At 48.4% G+C, this 27,410-nt stretch overlaps 1 protein-coding gene across 4 annotated transcripts in view; it reads left to right on the forward strand.

Annotated features, from left to right (window-relative positions):
- Positions 1-27,410, forward strand: part of KIAA1522 (KIAA1522 ortholog) — a 72,988-nt gene that overhangs the window by 13,594 nt on the left and 31,984 nt on the right. Inside the window, exon 1 of one of the 4 annotated variants that reach the window (XM_058195441.1) lies at positions 682-1,254. The exons of 1 other annotated variant lie outside the window; for it this stretch is intronic. In XM_058195441.1, coding sequence (XP_058051424.1) covers positions 1,167-1,254 — 88 coding nt within the window. In that variant the 5' untranslated portion in view covers positions 682-1,166. Of the gene's footprint in view, positions 1-681; positions 1,255-24,931; positions 27,072-27,410 lie in introns of those variants that run through there. 2 more of the 4 variants (XM_058195442.1, XM_058195443.1) reach the window with 2 other exon arrangements.

Here is a 27,410-nt window from a genome sequence, read left to right on the forward strand (position 1 = left end):
CAGCTGGTAGAATCGGAACTGCCAAACTGTAGGCAGCTGGCAAGCAGCAGAAGTAGCTAGCCTGCAGTACTGCACTCTAACCGCTGTGCCACCATGGCTCATTGTAACTTTGAAGGTCACTAAATGAATGGTTGTAAGTCAAGGACCAACTGATTCAAGTTTAGTTCATGAAATAGTGGCATTCATAGAAAACGGGCGAGACCCTTCCGGAGGCCCGAATAATGGATCAGAATGTGCTTCATTTATGAAGATGTTTACATCTTAAGACTCTTCAGGATGCCTGGCACTTAGATGCAGACATCATAACCCTCTAGCGTCAGGGTGTAATAACAAGACACAATTTGATGGCACAAGTATAATTTAATTTCTGAATGTAAACCATGGGGGAGAAAAACAGGATGTTTAACCTCTAGGCTGACCTAACATGCTAGTCTCTAAACCCAGGTTAATGACACCGCATCGCTGTTTGCCATGGTGGAAGCGAATATCCCTGGCTATGTTGCTGCCTTCCTGTGTTCAGGTAACAGGCGGTGTATCTAAAGCAGCGCTCTCCAACCTTGGCAACTTTAAGCCTGGGGGGATTCTGGGAGTTGAAGTCCTCCAGGCTTAAAGTTGCCAAGGTTGGAGACCCCTGATCTAAAGGAATACGCCCACGAAGCCCTGGTCCAAGTAGATGCAAACCTAGTCCGTGTGTAGTTGGGACTCTAAATCCCATGAAACTCAGCCAGCTTGGCCAACGGCCAGGGATTCCAGAGCCTATAAACCGGGGCGGCTGCCATCAACCGCCTCCTGATTCCCCACCCCAGGAGTGCGACCCAGCTGACCGGAGGGCCGAAGCTCCAAGAGCAGCGGCCCCGGAGAAGCCACCTGACAACGGAGCCGGGCGGTGGGGAGGCTGCGGGCTCCTCCCCGGTCCCTCCATTGGTTCCGCCGGTAGCCCCGCGGGCAGGCGGTGAGGCAGCGCCGGGGGCCGGCTGAGCGAGCGAGTGGGCGGCCAGGCTCCGCTGGGGCGGGGAGACGCTCGGGGCTCCCGCGCCTTCATGTAGCGCCCCGCTCCTCCTCCTCCTCCTCCCCCTCGCCCTCCCCCGGCCGCCCGCCGCCCGCCGCCCGCCGGCTGGGGTGGGTCGGGGGGCGCGAGGCGGGGCGGGGGGGCGGCCGAGGCGGCCATGGGCAACGCGTCCCGCAAGCGCAGCGCTCTCGGCGCCCGGCCCTGGGCCTTCTGGAGCTTCGGCCGCGCCCGCCGGGCCAGGACAGGTAGGGCCGGACAGGTGCGGCGGCGGGGCAGGTGCTCGCCGGGCTCCAGGGCGGAAGCCTCCCGGCAGAGGCCGAGGAAGGGCGCCGGCTCCTCCCGCCTTCCCCCGGGGGCAGCCCCTCGCCTCCGATGCTCTCCGCGGGCGGCAGCGGGTTGACCTTGAGGCACCCCCCGGGAAGCGCAGAGGCCGGGCGGACTGGCGGGGCGGCGCTCGGCACGCGCTCAGAGGCCCTCTTGCCAAACGCTGCATTGCGGTTTCGCTTGGAGCGCCCGGGCTCATTTCGACCGCGGCCGGCTTCTGCCTTTCGGGGCTCCCCGGCCGGAGCTGCTCTCGACGCGTGCTCTGCCTCCCGCTGGAGGGCAAGGGCTCCCCTCGGGACTTGGAGTTGCCAAGCCCAGAAAGTTTGGCCAACACCTGGAGCCCAGGCGGGGAGTGGGCGCGGCCTTCATCCTCCTTGCGGCTGCAGCTTTTTTTTATTTATTTATTTAATTTTGTCATAACAGTATACATAAACATTGTCATAAGTAAAAAACATATCATGAAATATATATATATATATATAAAGTAAAGAATATGCATTAGCTATATTAATTTGATAAAATAAAGGGAACAATAGGACAGGAACGGTAGGCACTTTTGTGCTCTTATGCACGCCCCTTATAGCCCTCTTAGGAATGGGGTGAGGTCAATGGTAGACAGTTTTTGGTTGAAGATTTTGGGATTTTTGAGTAGAGACTATAGAGTCAGGTAGTGAGTTCCAAGCGTTAACAACTCTGTTGCAGAAGTCATATTTTCTGCAATCAAGTTTGAAGCGGTTGACATTAAGCTTGAATCTATTTTTTGCTCTTGTAATATTGCGATTGAAGCTGAAGTAGTCATTTACAGGAAGGATATTGCAATAGATGATTTTGTGTGTTAAACACAGGTCATGTCGAAGTCGACAGAGTTGTAAATTTTCTAAACCCAGGATTTCAAGCCTGGTGGTATAAGGTATTTTGCTGTTTTCGGAGGAGTGAAGAACTCTTCTAGTAAAATATTTCTGGACTCTTTCTATTGTATTTATGTCAGAGATGTGGTGTGGGTTCCAGACTGATGAGCTGTATTCAAGAATAGGTCTGGCAAATGTTTTGTATGCTCTAGTTAGTAGTGTAGAGTTTTTGGAAAAGAAGCTGCATAAAATTAGGTTTACTACTTTTAGAGCCTTTTTTGCTATGTAGTTGCAGTGGGCTTTGGCATTTAGGTCATTTGATATGATAACTCCAAGATCTTTGACAGGGTGAGGGTCGTCAGTAAGGTAATGACCATCAAGTTTGTACTTGTTGATAGGATTCTTTTTTCCAATATGTAAGACTGAGCATTTGCTGGTAGAGATTTGGAGTTGCCAAGTTTTAGACCAATCGGAAACTAAGTCAAGGTCTTCTTGAAGGGTAGAAGTATTGTTAGTGGTATTAAATAGTTTGACATCGTCAGCAAAGAGAACACAATAACTTGAGATGAGGTCACAGAGATCATTTATGTATAGTATGAAGAGCGTTGGACCAAGAACACTACCTTGGGGAATGCCACTTTTGACAGGAACAGGATTTGATAGAGCGTTGCCAATTTTGACCACTTGTTGTCTGTTTGACAGGAAGGCGTTTATCCAATTGTGAAGAGGTCCCGAAATGCCGTAGGATTTTAGTTTGAGGAGTAGTTTATCATGTACTACTGAGTCAAAAGCTTTGCAGAAGTCTATGTAGATTGCATCTATTGCTTTACCTTGATCAAGGTTAGTAGTCCATATGTTTTTGCAGTGAAGAAGTTGTAAGTTACAAGACAATTTTTTTCTGAAACCAAATTGTTTATTAGAGAGAAGGTTGTTTGTTTCAAGGTGGAGTGTAATGGATTGGTTTATGATAGATTCCATTACTTTGCATGAGACACAGCATAGAGAGATAGGTCTGTAATTTTCCACTAGGTTTGGATCTCCTTTTTTGAAGATAGGGATGACTGCGGCTAGAGACCAGAGTTTTGGAAGGGAACTAGTTTTGAAGGCTTTATTAAAGATTATGCTTAAGGGTTCAGCTATATTAATTGAAAGTTTTTTTAAAAAGTATGCACATAGTCCATCTGGTCCAATAGATAATGATGGTTTCAGGTTGCGAAGGGCTTTTTCAACATTATATTCTGTGAAGTCTATTTGAGTTAGGTCGTTGTTTTCTTCTGTGATGTTCTGTGTTGAGTCCTTCAGGAGAAGGGCGGTATAAAAATCGAAATAAATAAATAAATAAATAAAATATGAGTTAACTCGTTGTTAATATTTTTGGTACGATTGGGGAATGTTGGATATGAGCCATCACTGTTTACAAAGACTGAGCCGAAGAATGTGTTAAAGAGGTTTGCTTTAACTGTTTCGTCAGTACATTCTTTGCCGTTAGGTTCTTTTAGTGGTGGGATGGATCTTGTTTCTTTATGTTTATTGTTCACAAAATTATAGAAAACACGATTGGAATTTGTGCGTAGAAGGTCTTCTTCTTGTTTGGTGTGGTAAATGTTACATTCTGTTTTTATTTGGTTGCAAATATTCTTGTAGCGGTTTTTGAAGTTTGCTACATAACCCTTTTTGGTTTTTTTCCAGAGGGATTTTTTTTTGGATTGCAGCTTTTTTATTGATATGGTAATTTGCTTTTCTTTTTGATTTTGGTGGTGATTTGTGGTATGTATAGTTTGATGATTTTATTGATTTCAAGTAGGAATACTTTATAGTGGTCTTCTACAGTGATACAGGTTGAGAATAGATTTTGCCAGTCAAGAAATGAGAGATCATTGTTTATTAGGTCATAGTTGGCTTTTTTAAAATTGTAGTTTGGAGTACTATTGTTGAGACGATTTATGTGAGGGCGTATGTTTAGATAAAAGTCTATCATGCAGTGGTCACTGTTGGAAAAGGGTTCTTTTACTTGTAGTCCATAAATTGAGTTTGCATTACACACTTACATTACGCATTACAGCTTCACACCCCGCCACCCCAGGCGCCGTTTCGTGTAAACGTCAAGCAGTTGTGCTGGTGCCTGCAGAAGGTGGGGGGGTCAAAAGTCTGGGAAGTGATTTGGTTTCTAATTGGTGAATGTTGACTTCCCTCTACAGCCTGCTTTGCGCCACGGGGACATGCATGGCTTTCACCTTTGGGTGTGGGAAGAGCATGAAACCCTGGGAGGGAAAGGGCTGCACGAGCCTCGGTTTCTTTACCCCAGTTCAGCGTTTCTCAGTCTTGGCAACTTGAAGATGTATGGACTCAACTCCCAGAATTCTACAGAGGGCGTGGTTGGCTGGGGAATTCTGGGAGTTGAACCCGGGCGTAGATCTTCAAGTTGCCAGGTGGAGAAACACTGCTCTACTTGATGAAAGATGCCACAGTTGGGCTGTGTTTATACAGACTTCCTCATAGACTATGGTTTATGAAGCACAGCAGGATGTTGGGTGCACCATGTTATGGGACTGATTAACTGGTTAATAATTCTGATTCTATTGTCAGCAGCAAATCATGTAATTTGCACCTTTTGCACCATGCAGGTGACATCACAGTGTGTATGATGCATTCCCTCCATTCAGCAGCTGGATTTGCAGGTTGCCTGAAGTCAGAAGGAAACGCTGTTTGTTCTGCTTTGGCCTAATTGTATCCTCCTGGTGCTTTGTGACTTCGGGGCCTCTGCCCTGCTCTGTACTTTAGACTGCAGGTGCTTATGTGCTCTGCCCTGGAATAAGGGAGGATGTTGATGAGAACAAATAGCTTTAATTGTTGTTATTTCATTTCATCCATGTGGATTATATTTTATGGGTGTTAATCATGATGAATAAAAGGGAAGGCAACCCCATCCCCCAACTGGCTAACTACTTGTTTCACAGTTATTGAGATCCTCCTAATTAGCGCTAAGCTTTTTGAGTGTGAGAAATGCTGAGCCTCTAGAACACGAAGCTTGTGAGTGCTTTTTCCTCCCAGCTTGGTTGGTTGATCCAATGAGCCACCAGAGGATGAGGGACCCAAATTGTGCTCTAGGTTTTGCTCTACTGATGGTCCCGTGCTGGGACTGCGTGCTTGGGAGGGGTGGGGTAAGGGAGTTATTTTGCTGTGTTATAATTGTGTGCTGCTGCTGATTAAGAGAAACCAGTGTTTCCCTTACACACGAACCTTCCCCACAAAACAGGAGTGTGTTTAGTTTGGGTTAAGGCCAGTTAATACCCCCAGCTTGTGTCAGTCAGTTCCTTAACTTGAATTTTATTTAATAAGGAAGTTGTTTGATCTTTATTCAGACTTTGGAATGGTAACAACGCCCCGTTTGTTAAATAGGGATTGATCCAGATGTTGGGTGTAAAGTTGGGTTGGCCTGCTTTGAGGGAAATAGATCATCATCAGCCCCCTGTTCCAGAGAGGCTGGGTGCAGATGCAAATTCAGTGTCACCCACATTTCTTTCTACAAGACTAGCATGAAGATTGGTGTCAGCTCAGGCAAAAGGGACCCCAACAGGTTGTGCCAGTTTGCACCGTTAAGCCGGGTGGGCTTAGGAACCTTCCCCACAAGGTAGCCAGCCAGCCAGTTTTGCAGGTTTACCCCTTGCAAGCTCTCTATCTGCCCAGTGGTTAAAACAAGCCCTACAGGAAAAGAGAAACAACAAATTTAAATATTTCATTGCATCTGTGTCTGGACAAGAATTAGTCTGGTAATTTCCCCCAGTTTTGTCTGTAGTCATCGCTGTGACCATCAATCTGCAGCTAAACATGAGTCAGATTAAGTCCTGCACTTCTGGCTAATATGATTTATTTTCTGATCAGGCTTTTTTTTTCTTTTGATCTTTGAAAATAACCTGATTTACTAAAACTTTGAGGGTAAAGCTTTCCCTACATTTTTTCCCATTCTGATAAAACCTTCACTTAATTCCTAAATTAGGTAGTTACACTTTGCTTAACAAATTGAGAAACTACAATTGGCAGGGTTCATATGTAATACTAATAATATGTAATAATAATAAGTTATAAATAAAGATTCAGACACTGTGCTCAAGTTTACAAAACAAACAAACACCGGCTACCATCTGATTTAATAGCTGTGTGCTACACACCACACCTAAAAGTCAGGTACAAGTCCAGTTGCTCTATTTGTTCAACTGGCCAAGAGTGATCCTTTTTAATCTTGGTTGGGTTTTGGTTGGGTTTTGTGGGCTAGTATTCTGTCCAACTTCAGCCTGGTTGGTTAGTTTACAGTTTAAGTGCATTGTGCGAATGCAGACAATGGATGAAAGCTGTGTGAATGCAGCCATAGCCATGTAGGAATTCAGGCTGCAGGAGTCTGCCCTCCAAAACGTGGTTTTGACTGTGGTTGGGGCAGAGTTGGTTGTGTACAGCAGCAGATGAAATGACCACGGAGGTGGGGCCAGATTCCAAAGCCCCCCTCCCAGGCCACAGAGGAAGCAATGAGCTTAATGAAAGTGGCATGCCAGGGAGAGAAAGGAAAGGAAGTAGGGAAAATTTGGGAAAGGCTTTACAGGGAGTAACAAGAACTTGGTGCTTAGTCCTGAAACAAGTGACCGAGTTCCAGTTTCCAATTTCTTCTGCCTCCAGATGCCCAGGAGCAGAAGGGTAACAGGTTGGTGAAAACGCTCTCAGCGCTTCAATGCCATGAGAAGGGAACCTCGAGCTCAGTGGTTGCCATGGTGGCTGAGGGATTCTGGGAGTTGAAGTCCACAGGTCTTAAAGTTGCCAGAAGTTGGGAAAGGCTGCTCTCTGTCAAGGATCCTGAAAGTGAAGCCCAAGGGAGAAAGGAGCCCCCTCCCCACTTCACACCTCATATGCCTTAAAGGACAGACTGCTCCTATTGTTTTTCTCTTTGAGCTTTCAAGTCAGTTTTGACTTCTGGTGGGTGCTCAGACAAGTCCTGCTATTTTCTGTGCAAGATAGGCCGCGAGAGAGCCCCAAGTCCCCCCAGTTGGCTTCTAGGGCAGGATTAGAATGGAGGATCCCCCAGCTTGAAATTCACTATCTTTAAGCGGTACATCACACTGGCTGTCATAACCTTATTCTACATATTTATTTAATGTTACTGAAATCAATTTCAGCTTTACTCTTGATGCTACAAGCCAAATGAAATGCCTTGCCAAAAAAAAACCAGGACTATAAACTCCTGCTTAGAAGTGTTGGGTGGGTGGGGGCTGCACAGGAAGACCAAAAAGTCAAGATGGCATCTGCAACTGGGCAAAGTTCCTCCTTTTTTTAGATGGAGTTTTAATTGCACAGTTGCAGCTGCTGCTTTGATTTTATTCCCTCCCCACTCTCCTCCCCATGCCCCCCCCCATTTAGTTAGCATCTGACCTTTTGCAAGGCTCCAGAATCCTGGCTGGAAACAGGCACAGTTTATTTTCCTTTATTTCATAAAGTTCCAGCATAATCTGGTGGGAGAAGAAGGTCTTCAAATCGGTCCATTAGAGTAGTGTTTCTGCGACTCAGCCACTTTAAGATATGTGGATGTCAACTCCCAGATTTTATTTATTTATTGAATTTTTATTGCCACCTATTCGTCCATTGTGACGCTGGCTGGGAAATTCTTGGAGTTGAAGTCCACACATCTTAAAAGTTCCTTAAAAGGATGAGAATTATTGGTCTGTGTGACAGACATTGTTTGTCTTCCTAGCTCCTGAATGTGCAGCATCCCCCTGGACTCGGTCTCTGTAAAGTTTAATTGGTAGCAAAATAGAAGTGCTTTATGTTGCCTTCTCCCCTGTTATCAGTCTAGCCTACATTTCTTGGATTTCTGGGTGGTGCCCCATCCAAACACTAACTCTGCCTGCCCTTTACAGTATGTAGCTTCGCCACCCACATCAGATCAGATCAGATCAGATCAGAGCTGTTACCCAGCTGGCATTTGCCCTTGAATCAAGCATGACTTCAGGGGTTGGACATGCAAAAATCAGGTGGCGTCTGGCGGCACCGTTTTCTCCAAAGGCAAAACCTTTAAGGACAGGAACAATGGGGGGGGGGGGTTCCTGCACACTTCCAGTACCTCTCTTGGAGGCAGAATCCAAAGCAGCGCCAGCCCTGCCAGCTTGTCCCACCTGACTTAATTCTAGGCCAGACAAGGTTGTCCCACTGCTGGGCTCCCCTATAACTAATAAACAAACGGAGGACTTTCATTCCCCATTCATCTTCTCAGTATCTCTGTCTTTTATGTACACTGAGAGCATCTGCACCAAGACAAATTCCTTGTGTGTCCAATCACACTTGACCAATAAAAAATTCTATTCTATTCTATTCTATTCTATTCTATTCCTCTTATATCAAAGCTGATGTTAGTGATGGGTTTCCCCCCTCCTCCTTCCGCGTCTGACTCTCTTAGACTGCCTGGACAAGTCCCTACAGTTTTCTCGACAAGGTTTTTTTAGCCGCCTCCTAGCCTCCTTCCTAGCCAGTGTTCCTCAACTTTGACAGCTCTAAGATATCTAGACTTCAACTCCCAGAATTCCCCAGCCAGCCATTTTGTGGTTCCTAGGGCTGAGAGTGACTGGCCCAAGGTTATCCAGGTGGCTTCATGCCTAAAGTAGGACTAGAACTCATAGTCCCCTGGTTTCTAGCCCGGTCCCTGTAACCACTACACAAGCTGGCTTGTGAAGGTCTCATCCCCTTAATAGAAAAGGTAAGAGGGCCGCATAGGTTCTTTTCTGCTTCTTTCCATTTAGTTCCCTCCCTCCTTCCCTCCCTTCCTTCCACTGGGCTCCTATTGGGGAATTTGCAGTGATGCCCAAAGGCTCCCCAAGAGTCTAGACGTAGCTGGTTTCGGTGGTGTTGGTGGTTGCAGTGGGTGAGCCAAGTGACTGACTGATTCATAGGCAGGCAGGAGACGCCCACAGAAACTTTGGGACTTCAACTTCCAAAGTCCTTGGCTGCTGATCTTGCTGGCCTGCAGCAACAATGGGGTCTTTACACAAGGACATCATGGCGGGGGCGACTTCACTCCCTTTCTCCCCACCAGGAGTGTCTGCCGGGGACTGACAGGTAGCCAAGCTGTTGGCCACAGTGGTTCAAAGGAAGCCCCATAAGAAAGAGATGGAGCTTTGATCACCCCTCCTGGCCGCCATCTTGACTATGCTGACCATCCTCCATGCCCCCCACAGCTTGTGGGACTCCCCTCTTGGCATAAACAGGATGGGAATTCTAGAGACATTAAGCAAGTGTTTTTTTTTTAAATTTACATTTATATCCCGCCCTTCTCCGAAGACTCAGGGCGGCTTACAGTGTGTAAGTCAATAGTCTCATTCTATTTGTATATTTACAAAGTCAACTTATTGCCCCCCCAACAATCTGGGTCCTCATTTTACCTACCTTATAAAGGATGGAAGGCTGAGTCAACCTTGGGCCTGGTGGGGCTTGAACCTGCAGTAATTGCAGGCTGCTGTGTTTTAATAACAGGCTTCTTACAGCCTGAACCACCACGGCCCTTGCCGTGTTAAGTTAAGGCTGACCTGTTGGAAAAGCTCCCAGGGCTGTGATGTGGGGAATGGCTCCTATTCAACACCCCCTCTAGCCTGATGTTTTCCAGGTGTTTTGGACCTCATCCCGACAACACCTAGCCAGCACTGCTAGCCAATGGGAACTGAAGACCCACACATCTGGGGGCACCTGAAGTTTTTTTTTAACCTACAGTTGTGTTTTTCCAATCGGCAGAAATCTGGGGCTTTTGTGTTTGCTTCATAGTTTGTGTTTTTAAAAGAGTCTGATTCTTTTTCAGATACTGAGATGTGGGAGGGGGGCAGGGGGAGATTTATCTCCCTGGAAGTTATACCCCATGACCTGGAAGGAAGTCCATTTGTTCAACATAAATATGTGGTTGGAAGGGCTGCTGTACTAATGCAAATGCATTCCTCTTGTGCTCAGAGACTTCAGGGGCTATTTAAAAAACTGTTTAAAAACATGCAGTCCTGCCAGAACAGCTTCTTATCCTCTTACCTAAAGCCTCTGTGGATGAATTGAGATATGGGGGTTCAGTGTTTTAAGCTTCCTGGCATTCAAGACTCGCCTCTTCATTTATGCTGCAGAGTTCAGTGCATTTTGTTTATTTAATTCGTATTCATCCCCCTCTTTAGACAAATGCAGATTTAAATAGATTTACAAGTAAAACATAAAGAGACAAAGACATAGCACACAAGGAAAAAGGGGATGGGCAGGGATGCCTTTTAAGGCAGATGAAGAACCCTTTTTTCAGTTCTCTTTTCAGCTGGGAAAACTGTTACAGGGAAAGGCAGTGCTTTCCTGTGAGTGAGCATAGGCTTTCCCATTTGGTACCTGGAAAGAAGGAACAGGAATATCCGTATTATTTGGAGTATAAGACTCACTCCCTCACACACACAAAAGAGGGTGGAAATATTGGTGCGTCTTATACACCAAATACAGCCATTTTCACCCTCCCTGGCCCCCAGGAGCACTCTGCAGGGCTCCCAAACCCTCTGTGTGCCCCACTTTTTGCAAAAACAGCCAAAAAATGGGCCCATTTTTGCAAAAAACGGGGCACGCAGAGGGTTTGGGAGGCCTGCAGAGTGCTCCTGGGGGCTGGGGAGGGCAAAACCCTTTTTTTTCTTACTTACCTCTTCAAAATCTTGGTGCGTCATATATACTGGTGCATCTTATAGTCCAAAAAATATGGTAATCCTTGGCTGTCATGTGGTAGATGGACCAATAATGACAGACTAAGAGAATAACAGAGTTGGAAGGGACCTTGGAGGTCCTCTAGTCCAACCCACTGTCCAAGCAGGAGACCCTATACCAAGGGTCAAGTAGCTGTCCAGTGTCTTGAAAACTTCCAGTGATGGAGCATCCACAACTTCTGGAGAGAAGCCAGTCCATTGACTTGTTCTTACTGTCAGGAAATTCCTCCTTAGTTCTAGGTTGCTTCTCTCCTTGATTAGTTTCCATTCATTGTTTCTTGTCTTGCCATCTGGTGCTTTGGAGAATAGGTTGACTCCTCCTTTTTTGTGGCAGCCCCTCAAATATTACAACACTGCTATCATGTCACCTCTTTGTTAGACTAGATTCCTTTTGGGAATTTGTTTTGTTTGCCTCTAGTCTCCTGATCATCTTTGTTGTTTATTTCTGTGCTCTTTCTGGAGTTTTAACATCTTTTTTCATCGTGGTGATCAAAACTGAACATAGCATTCCAAAAATGATCTTACGAAAGCAGTATAAAGCGATGCTAACACTTCACATGACCTTGATACTATCCCTGTATTAATGCAGCCTAGGATTGCATTGGCTTTTTTGGCATCTGCTGCACATCACTGGCTCATATTTAAGTGACTGTCCACTAGGACTCCAAGATCCTTCTCAGAATTACTATTGTTGAGCTGGGTACCACATTGTCTATACCTGTGCCTTTGGTTTTTCTTGCCCAAGTGTAAAATCTTAAGTTTTTTCTATCTTGAATTTTATATTGTTAGTTATGGCCCAGTGTTCAAGTCTGTTGAGAAATCAGACTTTGGCTGGGTTCACACATTGCATCAAGCCACAAAGGAATCTGGTTAACTGATTTTGGTAAGCATACTGTATACTTGCAGCACAAATAAAATTTCAGAATCAGAATGTGCAGCTTTGCAAAAGACTAGCATCTGTGCCACAGTGATGTCACTCAATATTGTGACATTGTGCGCACCGAGGCTGGCATGATGTCACGGCACCCATGCTGAGAGGCTGCCAAGGAGAGAACCAGATGGCACCTGAAGCAGGGGTCTCCAACCTTGGCAACTTTAAGCCTGGTGGACTTCAACTCCCAGAATCCCCCAGCCAGCAAAGCTGGCTGAGGAATTCTGGGAGTTGAAGTCCACCAGGCTTAAAGTTGCCAAGGTTGGAGACCCCTGACCTGGAGGACCTCTGGGCTTTTTTCCAACTCATGTCTGCTCTGCCTTGATATTTGTCTCAATTTCCCCTCCTGGCAAATCCTCCAGTCAGCTTGGCTGGCATTTGGACAACTGCAGTCCAGCACTCCTGGAGAGCAAGGCTGCTCTTGGGATTACTCTGAGGAAGAGGAACGACCAGGGATCTCTAGTGGCTTTGGGGGATTCCGTTTATTCAGTGAATTCTCTGGCCTCAAGTATGCTGCCTCTTTGGCTGGGTACCCCATGTGAGAAGGGCCTGGGCTTCCACAGCAGCCATTTTGTGCATGGGCACATTATGCCCCCTCTTACGGAGGCTGTTGATGCCCACCATGTCACAAGTCCAGTTGTGTCCAGTAGCCAAAAAGGTTGGGCCCCCTTATGCTAAGCTGTTCTGACCCAGCTCCCCAAACACGAGAAACCCTCTGTAGTTAAATTAATGATTCCTTTATTAGGAGCGCCAGCAGCCCCGGCAAAAAGTTTCTCTCTCACCGCAGGCTAACAAGTCTGTCCGGCAGGGAGATGAATAGTTGCCTGCTGCACCTTTTCTTCCCCATCCCCTGCCTTTTATCCCTAGAGCTAGGGTGGGGTTTCTCTAGCAGCGGTGGCTCTTCTGTCCCAAGGCCTGGCCCATAGATTTCCATTGCTCTCCTCTCCTCTGCCTTCCGTGCATCTGCCCATCAGGCACTGGACCCAGCTGTTCCTCCTCTTCCTCGTCAGCCACCTCCAGACCTGGGGGCTGTTGACTCTCCATCTGAGGGCTGACGGATGGCCCAGGCTCTGCCTCTCTCTCTCTCTCTCTCTCTCTCCCCCTGCCAGCTCCATTCCCTCTTCTCCCTCAGAGCTCTGACCCTGACTCCCACACCTTCTCCTCATCTGATTTGGCTGCTGGAGGGGCCGGCGGCTGACAGGCTACAACATAAGCCATGATCAAGGTGATTGAATCCCCCCAAGATGCTAAGTCCAGGATTGCAGCCACCCCTCTCAAGCACCTCTCAAACTCTTTAAGTTCAGTGTGACTGAAGGGCGAAATCTTCCAACGCATGACTGGGCAGTAATCAGATTAATGAGAGTTGATGTAGATTAAAGGTAACGCCTGATTTCCTTGCCCCTCTTTCTGCACCCTTAGAAGATATCCAGGCCCAAATGCATTACTTAGCAGACGGGGGTGCAAGCTGGTGTCTCCTGGGCTGCTAGCATGTTGCACCTGTGAGAGCGGGTCTCTGGAGAAGACCCCAACCTTCGAAGCCTCTAAGCATCCCCTGTTGAAAGAGCATCTGATCAGGTGCCCTGAGCTGCGGGGGGAACCTCAGGGAGTGGAGGGGGGAACAGACCCTGCCCAGCTCCATGGCAACCGACTGGAGGCCACAAAGCAAAGGAATGTGCATTGTGTTGCTTCAGCATTTTTCAGGCACCCAGCAAATGGGGTGGGGGTTGGGGAGGGTGCCCTGCTGGCGTTGGGGCTGTCCAGCCACTTTCTGCCTGCAGAGAGAGGAAAGCGGGCGGGGGGAGACACAGTCCTGGCACTCAGGGCTTCAGGAACCAGGAAAATGGGGATCTTGGCTTGAAGAAACAGGTGCTGTACCTTGAGAGCAAAAGAGGACAGCTGCCCAAGGGGGAAGCCTGGGCACCATGCTGGGCCCTGCTGAGCCGTGTCCCTCTCTCGCATCTCTCCAAGTGTGGGGCATGAGGATTGGCAGCATTCCCAAAACGGGAGCCCTCTGGAAGTGCTGTGGCTCATTGCCCCCCTTTGCACGTAGGCTGCTGTACTGAAGCCCACTCAGAAGCCCCTCGAGGAATCTTTTCTCCCAGCCGCCCCACAAGCTCATTGTGAGAATAAAGTGAAAGCGAGAAGGGCACTGAAGAATTTTGCTCGCTTGTCACTGGAAGCCGAGCTGAGATGCCTGTGCAGTGAGGAACCTCTGTTGAACTTGAGGCTCAGGACCTGGCTTGGCAGATTTTATTCATTTTATATTTATTTATTGTACATGCCGCCCATCTCCCTGTCAAAGGACTCTGGGTGCTGGAAGGGTGGCAGGAGGCTGATGGCTCTTCTCTTGCCCACCCCTTTGCCCTTTACCTGGCAGCCATTTCCCCCTCCCTGGGTACAAGGAGGGGCTCTGCTTGCCTCTCCTCCCCTGCCCAGCCAGACCTCCTCTTCTGGGGGAGAGTGCACAGGCGCCCTCCCAAGGAGGGAAATGCCCCCCCACCGTTCCTCCCTCCCTAATCTCCTTGTCGGACCTGCTGCCTGTGGGGGCACCGCAGTGCAAAGGGGAACCCGGGTGCAACCGAGGCTGGGAGAAGGGATCTGGTGGGTGTGGGGCTCCTTTATTTGCCTTCGGGCAAGGAGACTGTGATCCTGCCTCCACAGGGCTCTTCTTCGGCCTTTGCAGCCAGGCGCTCAGTTCTGTTCTTGGGCACCACCCTGAGCTGTGCCCCACACACTTTTTCTGGCGGGCGTTGCCATGGAAACTGACACACCTCTTTGCCTTCCCTGCAGAGATCTCCTCGGTTCTGGCCGGCCACCAAGAATGGGCAGGTTCTCCTCTGCCTCTGTCCTTTTAATGCTGCCAGTCCCACGGCTGAGATTCCAGAGGGCCGGTTTGTGCCGTGGCTGAGGTGCTGAGCTAGAAACTCGGGGACCGTGATTTCCAGCCCTCTGTTAAGATGCAGCCCTTCTGCCTGCCGCAGATATTGGCAGGAGCTGCTCAGTTTTAAATGTAACCTAGGCAACTGACACATCTTTGGTTTGTGAGAGGGCAGAAGAAAAGAAAAGGGTGCCCCTGAGCATGTCCGGCCTTTAAGAGGGAAATTTTTCCAGAAGTAAAAAAGTGCCTCTGAGTGTTGTGTGGAATGTGTGTAGGGGAGTGATTTTCAAAGGTGTGTTTTGGGGGAGCCCTACAAGAAGATAATAAGGATTAGGAAGCAAGGAAAAGAGGCTTTTCACAAACACATAACCAATTGAAGACGGGAAACAAGCTCAGGCATTTTACTCTGATTTCTCCTTATTGGTAATAATTTAGCCACAATTATTTAGCAATAATTTTGATGATCTCTTTCGTTAGACTCACATTGCTAGAGTTCAGCTTCTTTTGCAGCCTAGAATGGCCCATGCAACATTCACTTTCTGGATTCTGCATCAGTAAAACTGGTTACCGGGCTTTTGATCAGCGCCCGATGCAGGAAATCAACTGATGGTCACATAGATCTAGAAGCCTCCCACTTTTGTCCGGAACTGGCCAGAAAATGGATTGTGGGAAGTCAGGCTATTTATTCTGATCCATTCAGTAAAAATGCACAACGGAAAGATCTAAAATAGGCATTTTTCTGGGACTGCTGCCCCAGTGTTTCAGGAATGGGTGGTGGTGATCTGCAAGGCAGTACTTTCTCTGGAAGCAGCCCAGTGCCCTCTCTCAAAGAAAGAGGAGAGAGTAGGAAGCTGAGAGTGTTCCTTTCCCAGTTTGCCCACTTCTTCTCCAGGAGCAGCCATTTTGTGACTGCACGCTTGAACAGCTTTGCCAAATTCCAGACGGGCCTCCCGGTCACGTCCCATCGAGTGGCATCAGGCGCCTGGACGTTTGTGCTGCGGGGGACTTCCTGCAAAACCAGCCTCTCTCTGTGCCTGAAGAAGCCCTGAAAACTGAGATGAAGTTTCTGGCAGCGTTTTGGCCTCTGAAGGGAAATCCTGCAAAATGCCTTCTCATGTGCAGGCATGCCTAGTTGGCTGATCATGTACGACCACAACCTGTCCCATCATGCTCGGGCAAGTGTTCCCTTTTGGACTGAGAAGAGAAGGAGATGGCAGCAACAGCAAGAACCCCTACTTCAATTTGCAGCCCTTTGGAAACATAGAATAGTTTGGGCTGCGTGAGAGGAGGGGCCATCAACACCCCCACCTCCGCTTAAAGGCAGGGAGAAAAGACCACTGGCGGTCAAAGCAGGGACAGGCTGATCTTTAGAAAGCACCCTTCAGTCCGGGGAAGGGACCATGGGATGGGGGGCCCCCTTGGACGCCGCTCGGTTGGCCCTCAATTAAACACAAGCCGATGGGCTTCCTCGCTGCCCCTCAAATTCCTCCAGGCTTTGGAGAGGCTGCTATGGGCTCTTCCTTCTTCCATTCTTGAGTCACGTGGGAGGCCTCCTCAGCCGATGCCAGCGGTGCCTGGAAATGGGTGAGGGTGCCTCTGAGAGCCCTGCTGGGTAGAGCAGGCCAGGCAAGCAGAAGAGGTTGAGATTGCCCTACAATAACCAAATCTTGCTTCTCCTTCTGTTAGGCACAAGAAATCAGAAGGCAGAGTTAGGTCCAAAATGAGAACCGGTTGATTATTCCATGCTACCTCCAAACTAAACGGGTCAATGCAAATTGATGGTAGATAAGAGTCAGTGAGGGGGCTGAACTTGGATCTCTTGTGGGCAGGAAGGGACTCAAGGGTGACGATGTGCTTGACCCCTCCCTCGGGCTCCACCTGGTCATCTCCTACATCAGGGGTCCCCAAATCCCAGTCCTAGACCACTGCAGGTCCAAGGCCATTGGGAACCGAGCCATGCAAACAGTGGGCGAGCATGTGAAACTCCATTTGTGCATGTGCTGGATTAGGTTGCATGCACAACCTCCCCCCCTAGCCACTGCTGGTCCTTGGAGTAGAAAGGTTAGGGACCTCTATCCTACATCTTCATTCCCCACCCGCACCCCAGTGAATCAGGGAGGTCTTTGCTTGAGCTGCTTCTGAACATCATTTTCCCCTTAAAGACTCTTTGACTTTTGCCTAGGTCAGGGTTCTTGCATGTTTCCATCAAATTCCTCTTCTTTCCTGTCTGCCGCCCTGTTGGGAAGGGTCTTCAGGCAGATCCTGATTCAGGCTGGTGATTGCTCTGGCAGAGGCTGACAACCAGACTGGACTCTGGGACAGAGGGGCTGTTCCTCTGCGCCCAAAAGGCTGCAGGTGCACAAGAAATGGGCCAAACATTCCAACCTAGGAAACAGCCGCCAAGGTGGACTGGACTGAAGTACGATTACAGTTTGGACTCGAGACGTTCCAAGTTAAAGGGATCCAGAAAAAGAGATTTATGACTCGGATTTGAAATTCTAACGTCCAGGCCTCCTATGCAGTCACATGGCCACATTTTGGGTGTATGGCATCTGGCCCATGTTTATGTCTGTTCGCAGTGTCCTGTGGTTACATGATCACAATTTACAATATTTTTTTCCTGGAATCTGCCGCTCACCTCTTAGTTCCTGGCAAAAAAACAGCTCATAATGAACAATGGGTTTAGCTTTACAATCACCACATTAGCTTAACGAAGTTGTAAAATTGGGCACATGATGACCTGCTTTGCAACCATCATAACTTAAGACTGAAATTATGGGCTCAAAGCCTCAATCAATCAAGTAGTCATAAGTCAAGGACTACTTGTAAGTAACATCCAAAACCTGTTTGATTCAAAAATGGCAAGTGAGAGAGAGGAGAAAATTGAATTGGGTGCTAGAGTCATGTTGACTTCACAGGAAAGCAGAGTTGATCCAAAGCTGCTCTTGTGAATCTACTCCTTGACCTCAAATTCTTTTGCTTTGAATGAACAGAATACTTCCTTAGCTGCTCTTACTCATTCGTGCAATTGTTCTCATGTGCACAATGCTTTTCTGAGCTCTCTGCACCCAAAGCCATCACTGTCTGTATAAAATATTGGCAGATATGGAGAAACCAGCTTTCAAAGAGCATTTTTAGACTTTGGCAGCAAAGCCGACAACTGTGGTTCATTAAAAACAAGCCAAATGATGTATATGTAGCATTAGAACGTTTCATTAGATGCATGACTTAAATCTGAGAAAGTCTCCCTCACACCCAGACAAAGCACACGGGCCGAGGAGTGAGAAAATGGAAATGCTAAAAAAAGAGGCAAAAAGACGGAGGCAAAATTATCTGTAGATAATAACCATCAACAGCCACAATAAAAGTGGGTCTTGCATAGGCTTGCTCACACATGCATTGTGATAAGAAATATTTCTCTTCTCTCTCTTTCTCTGCCTCCCCCTCCCTCTCTCTTCCATGAGAAGCAGGATCAAACCTCCCAGAACCTTGCAGCTCAGCTGTTTTACCTAAAAATTGGTTTTTGCAAGCCTCGCCCTTCCCTGTGATGTTGAACTGCCCCCCTCTGCAGTTTCTGGAAGGTGAAGCCTCTGCCCGCTGCCTGTGCCAGATATCCTGGCATTTTAGCTCAGCCTTGCGAGGAGCGAGACTCCAATCTAATGCCATGTTTGAAGGCTGCTGGTTAATCATTGTTCACAGTTGAATGGCTGCTCCTAGGCCTGAATGTGCTGACTCCCTGCTTAAATTTTAACTCTATCTTGTTGCATTTCTTGGAGGCTTCCGGTAAAGGAGATGAGTAAGAGAGCAGCTTTTGTGGCACTAGAAGAAGGAGGGAGGACGAAGACCTGTTGTTTGCCACATGCGTGTGACAGATATCACTGCCTTGCACTTCCCATCATCACTGGCAGTGCTGGAGCCCAGATGGGTTGGAAAAGTATTCAGCAGGCAGAGAGCCTTAGGGGATGAGCTGCTAGGCGGGGCTTCTCAACCTCAGCAACTTTAAGATGTGTTGAACTTCAACTCCCAGAGTTGAATCTGGCTGGGATTTCTAGAACTTGAAGTCCACACATCTGAGGTTGAGAAGCTTTGGGCTAGGGAGGTCTCTCCCTCCTCCTGGGAGTCTTTGCTCTGATGACCTCTGGCTTTTCTTACCTTGAAATGAGTGCTCTGGCCTTTTGCTCTCTCACACCCGGCAATCTGTGGATGCCAAACCAATTTGCCAAATGACCTGTCCAAACCATTTAAACTTTCGCTTCATCCTGAGCACTCTGGATGTTCTTCAGAGAATTATTGGCAATATTTTGTTGAAAGCCCCAGTTCAAAGTCATCAATACTTCATTCGGGTTTTCTGAAGATCGAAATTCATAGCCATATGGGATGTTACAACTGGGAAAAGTGTAGTTTTGATCATAGGTAGCAATGTTGCCAGCCTGATGTTTTCCCACTTTAATAGTTTGTCTAGATTTGTGGTATTCTTCCCAAGCTGCAGAATTAGCCGTATTTCATGGTGACAATTTCTATCCCCATGATTTTTTTTTTTTTTGAGGCTCGGAAGATAAATCAGTTACCATTCCAACTTCCTCCCTATCTATTTATACTGGGTTAGCTCTGCTTATTTATTTTTTATTTATTTATTTATTTGCATTTATATCCCGCCCTTCTCCGAAGACTCAGGGCAGCTTACACTATGTCAAGCAATAGTGTAATAGCTTGCAGACATAATCTTCATTTTTTAAATATTGAGCTTCCAGCTATCCAGCTATTGTTTGAAGTTGTATTGGGAAACTGCCCGCTAGGCTGAGAGGAGGAGTCAAGCGAGGGCCTGGTCTGGAGGCCTTGTACAGCCACAAGCAGCATAAGCTTGACCTGCCCCAGGTCCATGAAACCTTCCCAGGGGAAGGCAAACACAGGGGAGGTTCTTCTAACACGGGTGGTAGACAATCAAGTTATCACTTAGTTTTCATTATTCATGAGTGGCTCTGGTTGCTTCCATCTGACAAGTTGTTAGTGTTCCTCCCAGCAGTTTTAATTCCAATTTCTTCTGGCCCAGGATTTTCCTTGCTATATTCTGCACCTTCATTGAATAAATAAGGGCACAGCGTGCAACCCTCGTTTCATTGCTCCGTGTTCTGCTTTAGGAACGGTGAAAGGGGAAGTAAGAGGGGCAGGAGTCAGGGCCTTGTTCCCAGCCACCCTCTCTGTTGCTACAACTGAAAATATTACAGTATCCTTTGAAATGGTGCTTTTTCCACTGAGGAAATGAATGAAGGGAAACATTTATGTCTCTCTCTGACCAATCTTGTTCCTGTCCAAACCTCTTTCTCTCACATCATAGAATAGAGAATAACAGAGTTAAAAGGGACCTTGGAGATCTTCTAGTCCAACCCTCTGCACAAGCAGGAGACCCTATTATACCATTTCAGTCAAGTGGCTGTCCGGTGTCTTTTTGAAAGCCTCCAGTGGTGGAGCTCCCACAACTTCTGTAGGGAAGCCATTCCATTAGTTGTTTGCTCTCACTGTTGGAAATCTGGTTAGGATTTCTGCTATGACTGTTCACTTGTAGAATTAACAGAATAACAAGAGTTGGAAGGGACCTTGGAGGTCTTCTAGTCTGGCCCCCAACATGAGCAGGAGACCCTATACCATTCTGGACCAATGTTTGTACAATTTGTCCTTGAAAACTTCCAGTGATGGAGTACCTGTAATTTCTGGAGGGAAGCTATTCCGGTGACTGATCGTTTCCACTCTTTAAATAACTTTAAAGAAGCTGTGGAAGAGTTTGATTGTAAGCTCCACGTGCCCCTCCCCCTCTGGCACTTCTGCCTTCTGAGTCACTGATGTGAAAGAACAAGATCCTGAGTGGGACTCCCACTCCGGGGGTTGCCGAGAAACAATTGGGATGGGGCTGTGAAGTGGGGGGGGGGCTTGCCTATTGGGGAGACTTCCCCTTTTTAATGGGAGCCAAACCTGAGGGTAGCCGCTGAAGAGGGAAACTTCACAGGCCCAACTTGGGTGCCTCGAAACATACAATGGCAAACAAGAGACCTTGCGGGGTGGGTGGGATCGATACTTTGTTTTATACCCCATTTTTCCAGACTCCAGAGCAGCATCTCTCTCTCTCTCTCTCTCTCTCTCCCTCTCCCTCTCTCTCTCCCCCCTATCTATCTATCTATCTATCTATCTATCTATCTATCTATCTACTAATGTATCACATTTTGAAACTGCCGATTTCCCTCACAGAGGGACTCTGGGCAGGGCACCAATAGAATATTAAAACATAAGAACAGCTAGAAAATTTAAGGAGCGGGAAGGGTGGTTACAAATCAATGTTAAAATTCATTAAAAGCCGGGAAGAGGTTTTCAGGGTGCTAATCAGCCCCTTATATGGTGTTCTTCCCCTTTTTATTCCCACATCCCTGCAAGGCAAGGTAGGTTGGATCATGAGAGAGAGAGATTGAGGGTCTCTGAGGTTCAGTCTAGCCTCTAACTCTGCCGGAGCCCCCTGCCCAGCCTGAGCAAACACAGACCCAAGGAGTGTGTGGCTCCTTTTCTTTAGCAGCTTTGGAGAAGATGGGGAGGAAGATTTTCAGAAGGCATTTTGGATACTATCTGCAGATTGCCAAAGAGTTTTCCTCTCCCTTCCTGTCCCAAGCATCCATCCCTTGTCTCGCACTGGACTTGGTGTCCCCTCACCTGAGTCCCCTTGTCCTGGGTTTGCTGTAGGCACATTTCTTGTTTTTCTTGATAGCTCAGACCCTGCCGTGGCTCCAAGCCAGGAGAGTTTTGTGACGCCCTGGAATTGGAGGAGGGTGTGAAAGTTTGGGCAGTGGCATGTGCTTGGCCTGATTGCTTTTCCTTGAGATGACACTCGTGGGTAAAGGAGGCGGCATGGCAACCATGCTTCCCGGGAGAAGCACTTATTGCGTGTTGCTGCTTTTAAAGAGCAGCCTTCCACAGCCTTGCACCTGCAGGTGTGTTGGATTGCAATTCTTTGGCTTCTCAGAAGCTGAGCTCAAGGGTCAACTAAATGATGGATATTGTAGTTGAACAGATCAGCTGGCTGGGAAGGATGTGTTAGCCCAGTGTTTCTCAACCTGGGTGGCTTTACGATATGTGGATTTCGCTGGCTGGCAAATTCTTGGAGTTTATTCATTTACTTATACCACAGCCACCAGTGGTGAAATCTTCCACAGGTTGCCACTGGTTCGCTATCCACACATCTACAGTATGCACCAAATACATGCTGTACGCACATGCGCACTGCTCGCCAAATGTATGCGCAGTGCGCACCAAATGCACACTTCACAAGGAAAAAAAGAACTTTTTGAAGGTAAGTAGAACAGTGGGGGGGGGGGCACGGCTATGCCGTGCAGTTTAGATTTGCTAGCAGGATTTCCTGCTTTCTAGCGAATATAAATCGCACAGCACAGCTGATCGTCGGAAATAGCAGTTCGGACAAACCCAGTAACCTTTTTTTACTATTGATTTTCCCGAACCAATGCGAACCGGTAGCATTTCACCCCTGACAGCCACCCATCTTGCAACCAATCCTAGGCAGTTCCCAATCAAAAAGTAAAAACAACATAAAAATCATAACAAAACTATAAAATTAAAGCACACTAAAAACCACAAAAACCTGGCACGGAGTCACTTAGTTGGTCATCCCAGCACTTTGTGGAAAAATCAAAAGCTTTATGGAAGGCTAGGAGGGTCAAGGCCTGCCAAGCTTCAAGAAGCCGAGTCCCCCATGGGTCGGGGGCTGCCACGGAAAAGGCCAGAGTAGGGCTGGAGCCCTTCTGCCACCTGCCAGATGGCATGGCTGACCTGCCTGGTGCCCCTCTTTCTAGGGGCCTGATGAATATTCAGATGGGGGGCAATGAATGGGGCAAGAGGAAGATGGCATTTTGCATTTTGCGGGGGCTGAGCATTTCAGGTGGCGCTGTTCCCCCCAAAAGGCAACTGGACTTTCTTGGTTTTTTTGCTTCTCATCCAAGAAGCTTGTTCCGTTCTAACTGACTGTCAGGGAATGGAAAAATTTACATCTGTTAACACTCCGAGAGTCGTTGAAGCCATTTGGGTTTTTATCTGTATCCTCAGACTCACCTGAATCATTCCATTCCCTGACAGTCAGTTAGAACTGAACAAGCTTCTTGGATGAGAAGTGAAACTTTTTCAAGGAAAGAAACCAAGTCCCCTTGCGATTTGGAAAAAGCACTTTTGGGACAGCCGTGAGCTGGATGATTGAGACTCTGCATAGCCATTGAGCATTCCAGTTCTTAATTGCTGGTGGATGGAGACCCATTTGCTAAAAGATTTGTCTTCTGTACACGTGCAGAAGATCACATGTCCAGATGTGTGAGCTTTTTGATTGTGCAAGAAGCCACTAGAATAAGGTATTTTAGCCTGGGCAACTCTAAAGATGTCAGCATGACTGACCAGGGAATTTTGGGAGTTGGTCCACACGTCTTAAAGTGTATCACAGGGGGAGTCAAAGAAGGCAAGATGGCAGCATCAGCTGTGCACTTCAAACCCTCACTTTCCTCCACCCCCCAAGCGCTCTTCTCTGGGCCTTGTCAAGGTCCACGTAATTCCAGGCTCTGCTATGGGGTATGTGGACTGTGGGGGGCGTGGATGTCAGGGTGAGACAGGAATTGAGGGAGCCTGGATGATCATTGATGGAACCGTGACCTGGATCACAATAGGCTGTAGGGGAGCTGACTGCACAGCCTGCCTGATTGGCACGAAATCTCAGAATAGGGGGAGCCAGTTCTAATTTACCCAGCACAGAAGCTGCTCCTTTGGGCCAGTCCTCCCTCAGCCCAGCCTACCTCGCACGGTTCTTGTGGTGGGGAATGAACCAGAGGGAGTCCTTTTTATGAGGTTCGGTAGCCCTGAATGAAAGATATAAATCAATTAAACATTTTATTTATTTATTTATTATTTATTATTTATTAATTTGATTTTTATACCGCCCTTCTCCCGAAGGACTCAGGGCGGTGTACAGCCAAATAAAAAGCGCAATATATACATTAAAACAAGACTAAAACAAAACATAATACAAAATGGCCGAAAATTTAAAAAATTTAAAACATTTAAAATAGTTTAAAAACCCTAAAATATAAATAACCCCAGATTAAAATTTAATTAGGCCAGTCCCGCTTGAATAAATAGATGCGTTTTCAGCTCACGGCGAAAAGTCCGAAGATCAGGCACTTGATCAGGGGGAAGTTCATTCCACAGCGTAGAAGCTCCCACAGAGAAGGCCCTGCCCCTGGGGGCCGCCAGCTGACATTGTCTGGCGGACGGCACCCTGAGAAGGCCCTCTCTGTGAGAGCATACGGGTCAGTGGGAGGCATAGGGTAACAGCAGGCGGTCCTGTAAGTACCCGGGCCCTAAGCCATGGAGCGCTTTAAAGATGGTAACCAAAATCTTAAAGTGCACCCGAAAGACCACAGGAAGCTAGTGCAAACTGCGCAGGATTGGTGTTACACTACCGCGCAGCTGCATTTTGGACTAGCTGCAGTCTCCGGGTGCACTTCAAGGGCAGCCCATGTAGAGAGCATTGCAATAATCCAAACGGGAAGTGACAAGAGCATGAGTGACCGTGCATAAGGCATCCCGGTCAAGGAAGGGGCGCAACTGGTGAACCAAGCATACTTGGTAAAAAGCCCTCTTGGAGACGGCCGCCAAGTGATCGTCAAACGACAGCCGCCCATCCAAGAGGATGCCTAAGTTGCGCACCCTTTCCATTGGGGCCAATAACTCGCCCCCCACAGTCAGCTGCAGATGCAGCTGACTGTACCGGGGTGCCGGCATCCACAGCTACTCCGTCTTGGAGGGATTGAGCTTGAGTCTGTTTCTCCCCATCCAGACCCGTACAGCTTCCAGACACCGGGATAGCACTTCGACAGCTTTGTTGGGGTGGTCCGGGGTGGAGAAGTACAGCTGCGTATCGTCAGCGTACAGATGGTAACTCACCCCGAAACCACTAATGACCTCACCCAGCGGCTTCATGTAGATGTTGAACAGGAGGGGCGAGAGAATCGACCCCTGAGGCACCCCACAAGTAAGGCGCCTTGCGGTCGACCTCTGCCCCCGTTAACACCGTCTGCGACCGGTCGGAGAGATAGAAGGAGAACCACCGATAAACAGTGCCTCCCACTCCCAAGCTCCCCAACAGCAGCAAGATACCATGGTCGATGGTATCAAAGGCCGCTGAGAGATCTAATAGGATCAGGGCAGAGGAGCAACCCCTATCCCTGGCCCTCCAGAGGTCATCTACCAACGCGACCAAAGCTGTCTCCGTACTATGTCTGGACCGGAAGCCGGACTGGAACGGGTCTAGATAGACAGCTTCATCCAGGTACCGGGGAAGCTGCCGTGCAATCACACTCTCTACAACCTTTTTTTGCCACTATATTCTGCGAGACTAGCATTAAGTAGCAGCAGCAGCTGCCGCCTCTGCCCCAGGGCCTTCCCCTGGACACTGGTGTTGCAGACCCCGCTGTCCAGAGGTGGCTCCCCCAAACTGCATCCATTCTCCCATGTCCCCTTTTTTGCAGCCAGATTTGACTCAAATAAGTAGGGGGAAAAGATGAGCCATTTCCAATGTTGCAGTTTTATCCAATCCAGCCACAGAACTACCCTGCCAGAGCTACACACTGGTGCTGCCCACCATGGCCCTCCCCTACCCCAAGGTTAGATAACGCCCCAAATGTCCTGTAAAACCCCACATGCAGATCAATGATCCATTTGGGATAGTCGTCCTCCTCGGAGATCAATCTCAGACTGTGTCTTTGGCCAGATTCCTAGAACTAGGCTCGGCAAAACTGAGATGAGTATCTTATGGGAACCAGGCCATCAATTAAATCCTCAATTTATGAGCAGAATTTTTGTTTCTAAGCTGTGAGTCTGCTTGATTTTCATAATCTTTATTGCCAAGGTTGTTAAGTGAATCACTACAGTTGTTAAATGAATAATAGTCCTTAAGTCAATCCGGCTCCCCCCCATTAACTTTTCGTCAACTACGAAAGTCACAAATGGCCTCGAATTATAATAAAGATTTGTTTATTTGTCTCAGAAGCGTCACAGTTAAAATGAGACACACTATATAACATAAAAGGGACACCGTGGCTTAGTGGGTAAGAGACGCTAAGCTTGTTGATCGAAAGGTTGGCAGTTCAGTGGTTCGAATCCCTAGTGCTGTGTAACTTGTCCCAGCTTCTGCCAACCTAGCAGTTCGAAAGCAGGTAAAAAATGCAAGTAGAAAAAATAGGGACCCCTTTTGGTGGGAAGGGAACAGTGTTCCGTGCGCCTTTGGTGTTGAGTCATGCTGGGCACATGACCACGGAGACGTCTTCAGACAGCGATGGCTCTTCGGCTTTGAAACGGAGATGAGCACCGCCCCCTAGAGTCGAGAACGATAGCACGTGTGCGAAGGGAACCTTTACCTTTTTATATAACATAAAATATAAAATACAAGATTAAAATATGTACAAATTAAACAGATTTTTCCCAGAAATAATAAAGTCGGGATATAAATAAACGAATACTGGTACATGCCAATTGCCAAGCATCCATGTTTTGAGCACATGACCCCAGGGATGCTGCAGCAGTCATGAAGGCCTAGTGGCAAGTCACTTTTTTCAGAACCACCACAGTAATTTTGAACAAGGGCTAGATGAGCAGTTGTGTGTGGAGGAGAAAGTGTTCACGTGAATACAGCAGTCCCGGGTTCTTAGCAGGTTTCAGCAAATTGTGGCAACCGGTCTCAGATCTTTGAAGGGGCAGCAGCTCATCCTACAATATCGGCCTTTGTACCAATCAAGCGTTTCTCTGAATTCAGGCGGACTTTCCCCAACCCGATTAGCTGGATTCCTTCAGTGGCCCGTTTCCTGCCTTCCCCAAAGTAAAGGGAAGCCTAACCGAGATGAGCAGGTTGGGCTAAAGGAACCGCCCGGAGCGGGGGACGCGCTGCTATACAACCGCGCCTCCGTCGCCGGTCCTCGCCGGCCCGCCAGGGCAAGCGCAGCCGGAGAGCTCCGCGGGCGGCTCGGGAGGCGACGCCGGGTAGGGATGCGGGCGGCGGGGCTGCGCGCGAAGTCCCTCCCCTCCTTGTCCCGGCGCTGACCTCGAGGACGGCGACCCTCCCCCACACCCACCACCCACCCAGGCGGCTGGCCCCGCCTCCTGCTCAGGGAGGGCGGCGGCGGCGGCACCGAGAAGGACGCGAGCCCGAGCAGCCGCCTTGCGCTCCCGCCGGCCGGAGCGGGCCGTTGCGGCGGGATGGTGGTCTTGCTCGGGAGGAACCTCCCTTCGCTGCTGGCGCTCTTCAAGAAGAAGGGTGAGGAGCCGCTCCGGGGAGGCCAGGGGAGCCGCAGGCTGGGCAAGGCGGGGGGGCCTGGGGGGGGCTTTTCCCCTCCCGAAGGGGAGCCAAAGCCTTTGTGCCCCTCCTGGCCGCCGCCCAGCCATCCTCGCCGCTCGTTCCATTGTTGCCCGGCGGCGGCAGCCCCGGCGCGGAGGCTTCTGGCGGCGGGAAGGGCGGGGCGGGGAGGGGAGGGGGCTTTCCTCCCCTTCAGGCTTTGCAGCCCCGCCTTTGCCTCTCCGCCCCGCTGGCTGGAGGCGAGGAGGCGTCGGGCAGTTTTCGCACTGGAGGGGGAGCGTCCCATTTGCCCCCCCTCCT

This window comes from Ahaetulla prasina, chromosome 10, assembly GCF_028640845.1.
Source record: "Ahaetulla prasina isolate Xishuangbanna chromosome 10, ASM2864084v1, whole genome shotgun sequence".
Classification (NCBI taxonomy): Eukaryota; Metazoa; Chordata; class Lepidosauria; order Squamata; family Colubridae; genus Ahaetulla; species Ahaetulla prasina.